Below are 1,044 nucleotides of genomic sequence, written 5' to 3'. Positions count from 1 at the left end.
AATACTGTGGATGTAGTAACCATCTCTATCGAAATGGTAATTCTACCCTCTTTACAACCTTTTATATAACTTGCTCTGTAAGTATGTTTTTTAGAATCAATTGTTGAACACCTTCCCAATGACAATGCAGTAGGAAAGATGAGTTTATCCGATAGGTGGCTCGGGAGTCGAGATATTTAGAGTCTGATTTTGTTCTTATTTAGAACGTATGTATTTGCATATATTAGCTACATGAAAAGGAATAACTCGACTAAAAAAATTTGCCGTTAGGTGGCGCACGAGTGGTTATATTTGATAAACCATTATTGATTGTCCTATTTCGTTCATATTTAGAAAGCTTGCTTTAAAAATATTTGTTTTTAACTACTAACTTATTTCAAATGGGTCCGCATGGGTCTGTAGAATGGTTAAAGGTGGGAGAGATTACTTTTTTCAAGTTACCAACATTTCCCGTTTCTGTGTGTAGAAATGTGGTACTGTGATAATATGACCAAACACTGCCCCGATATAGATACATAGTTACATTACAAAATATGGGGCCTTTTCTCTAACTATTTCAAGTCAAGTTTTTCTAAGAGCGCTCGCCCCTCGGCAGGCAAAGGCAATGCCAAACTCTTAGCAAAAGTGTAAGCGCAAAAATATTATGATTCATATCAAGTCATACATATGTATGTAAGTATGTCATTATATAAAAATTTAATTTTCAGGCGTTTGATCAGCATCTGAATATGGTACTTGGTGATGCAGAGGAAACAGTAACCACTGTAGAAATAGATGAGGAAACCTATGAAGAAGTATATAAAACAACCAAACGTACGATACCGATGCTGTTTGTGCGTGGTGATGGTGTTATTTTGGTATCGCCACCTATGAGAGTGGGCTAAAAAAAACCGCTTTAATATTTAAAGCAAATAAATTGTTAATTAAAAAAATTATGTCAGTATAAATAAATATATGTGCGCTAAAAATTTTATTTGCTTTTATTTATAACTAAAACCATGATACAATTTTAATTTTCCTTAACATACCTAATTAATTTGCTAA

The 1,044-nt window shown here is 33.1% G+C and overlaps 1 protein-coding gene across 1 annotated transcript in view; it reads left to right on the top strand.

Moving 5' to 3' along the window:
* Window positions 1-956, top strand: part of LOC118737573 (U6 snRNA-associated Sm-like protein LSm3) — a 1,699-nt gene extending 743 nt beyond the window's left edge. Inside the window, exon 3 of the mRNA XM_036468154.1 lies at window positions 708-956. Within this exon, the coding sequence (XP_036324047.1) occupies window positions 708-884 (177 nt within the window). The 3' untranslated portion in view covers window positions 885-956. The remainder of the gene's footprint in view (window positions 1-707) is intronic.
* Window positions 957-1,044: the final 88 nt, after the last annotated feature.

The sequence above is a fragment of the Rhagoletis pomonella genome, unplaced genomic scaffold (assembly GCF_013731165.1).
Source record: "Rhagoletis pomonella isolate Grant_MI unplaced genomic scaffold, Rhpom_1.0 Rhpom_scaffold_00004, whole genome shotgun sequence".
Classification (NCBI taxonomy): Eukaryota; Metazoa; Arthropoda; class Insecta; order Diptera; family Tephritidae; genus Rhagoletis; species Rhagoletis pomonella.
Note: the sequence above shows the minus strand (reverse complement) of the source record. Positions and strands in the feature narration are given on the sequence as shown.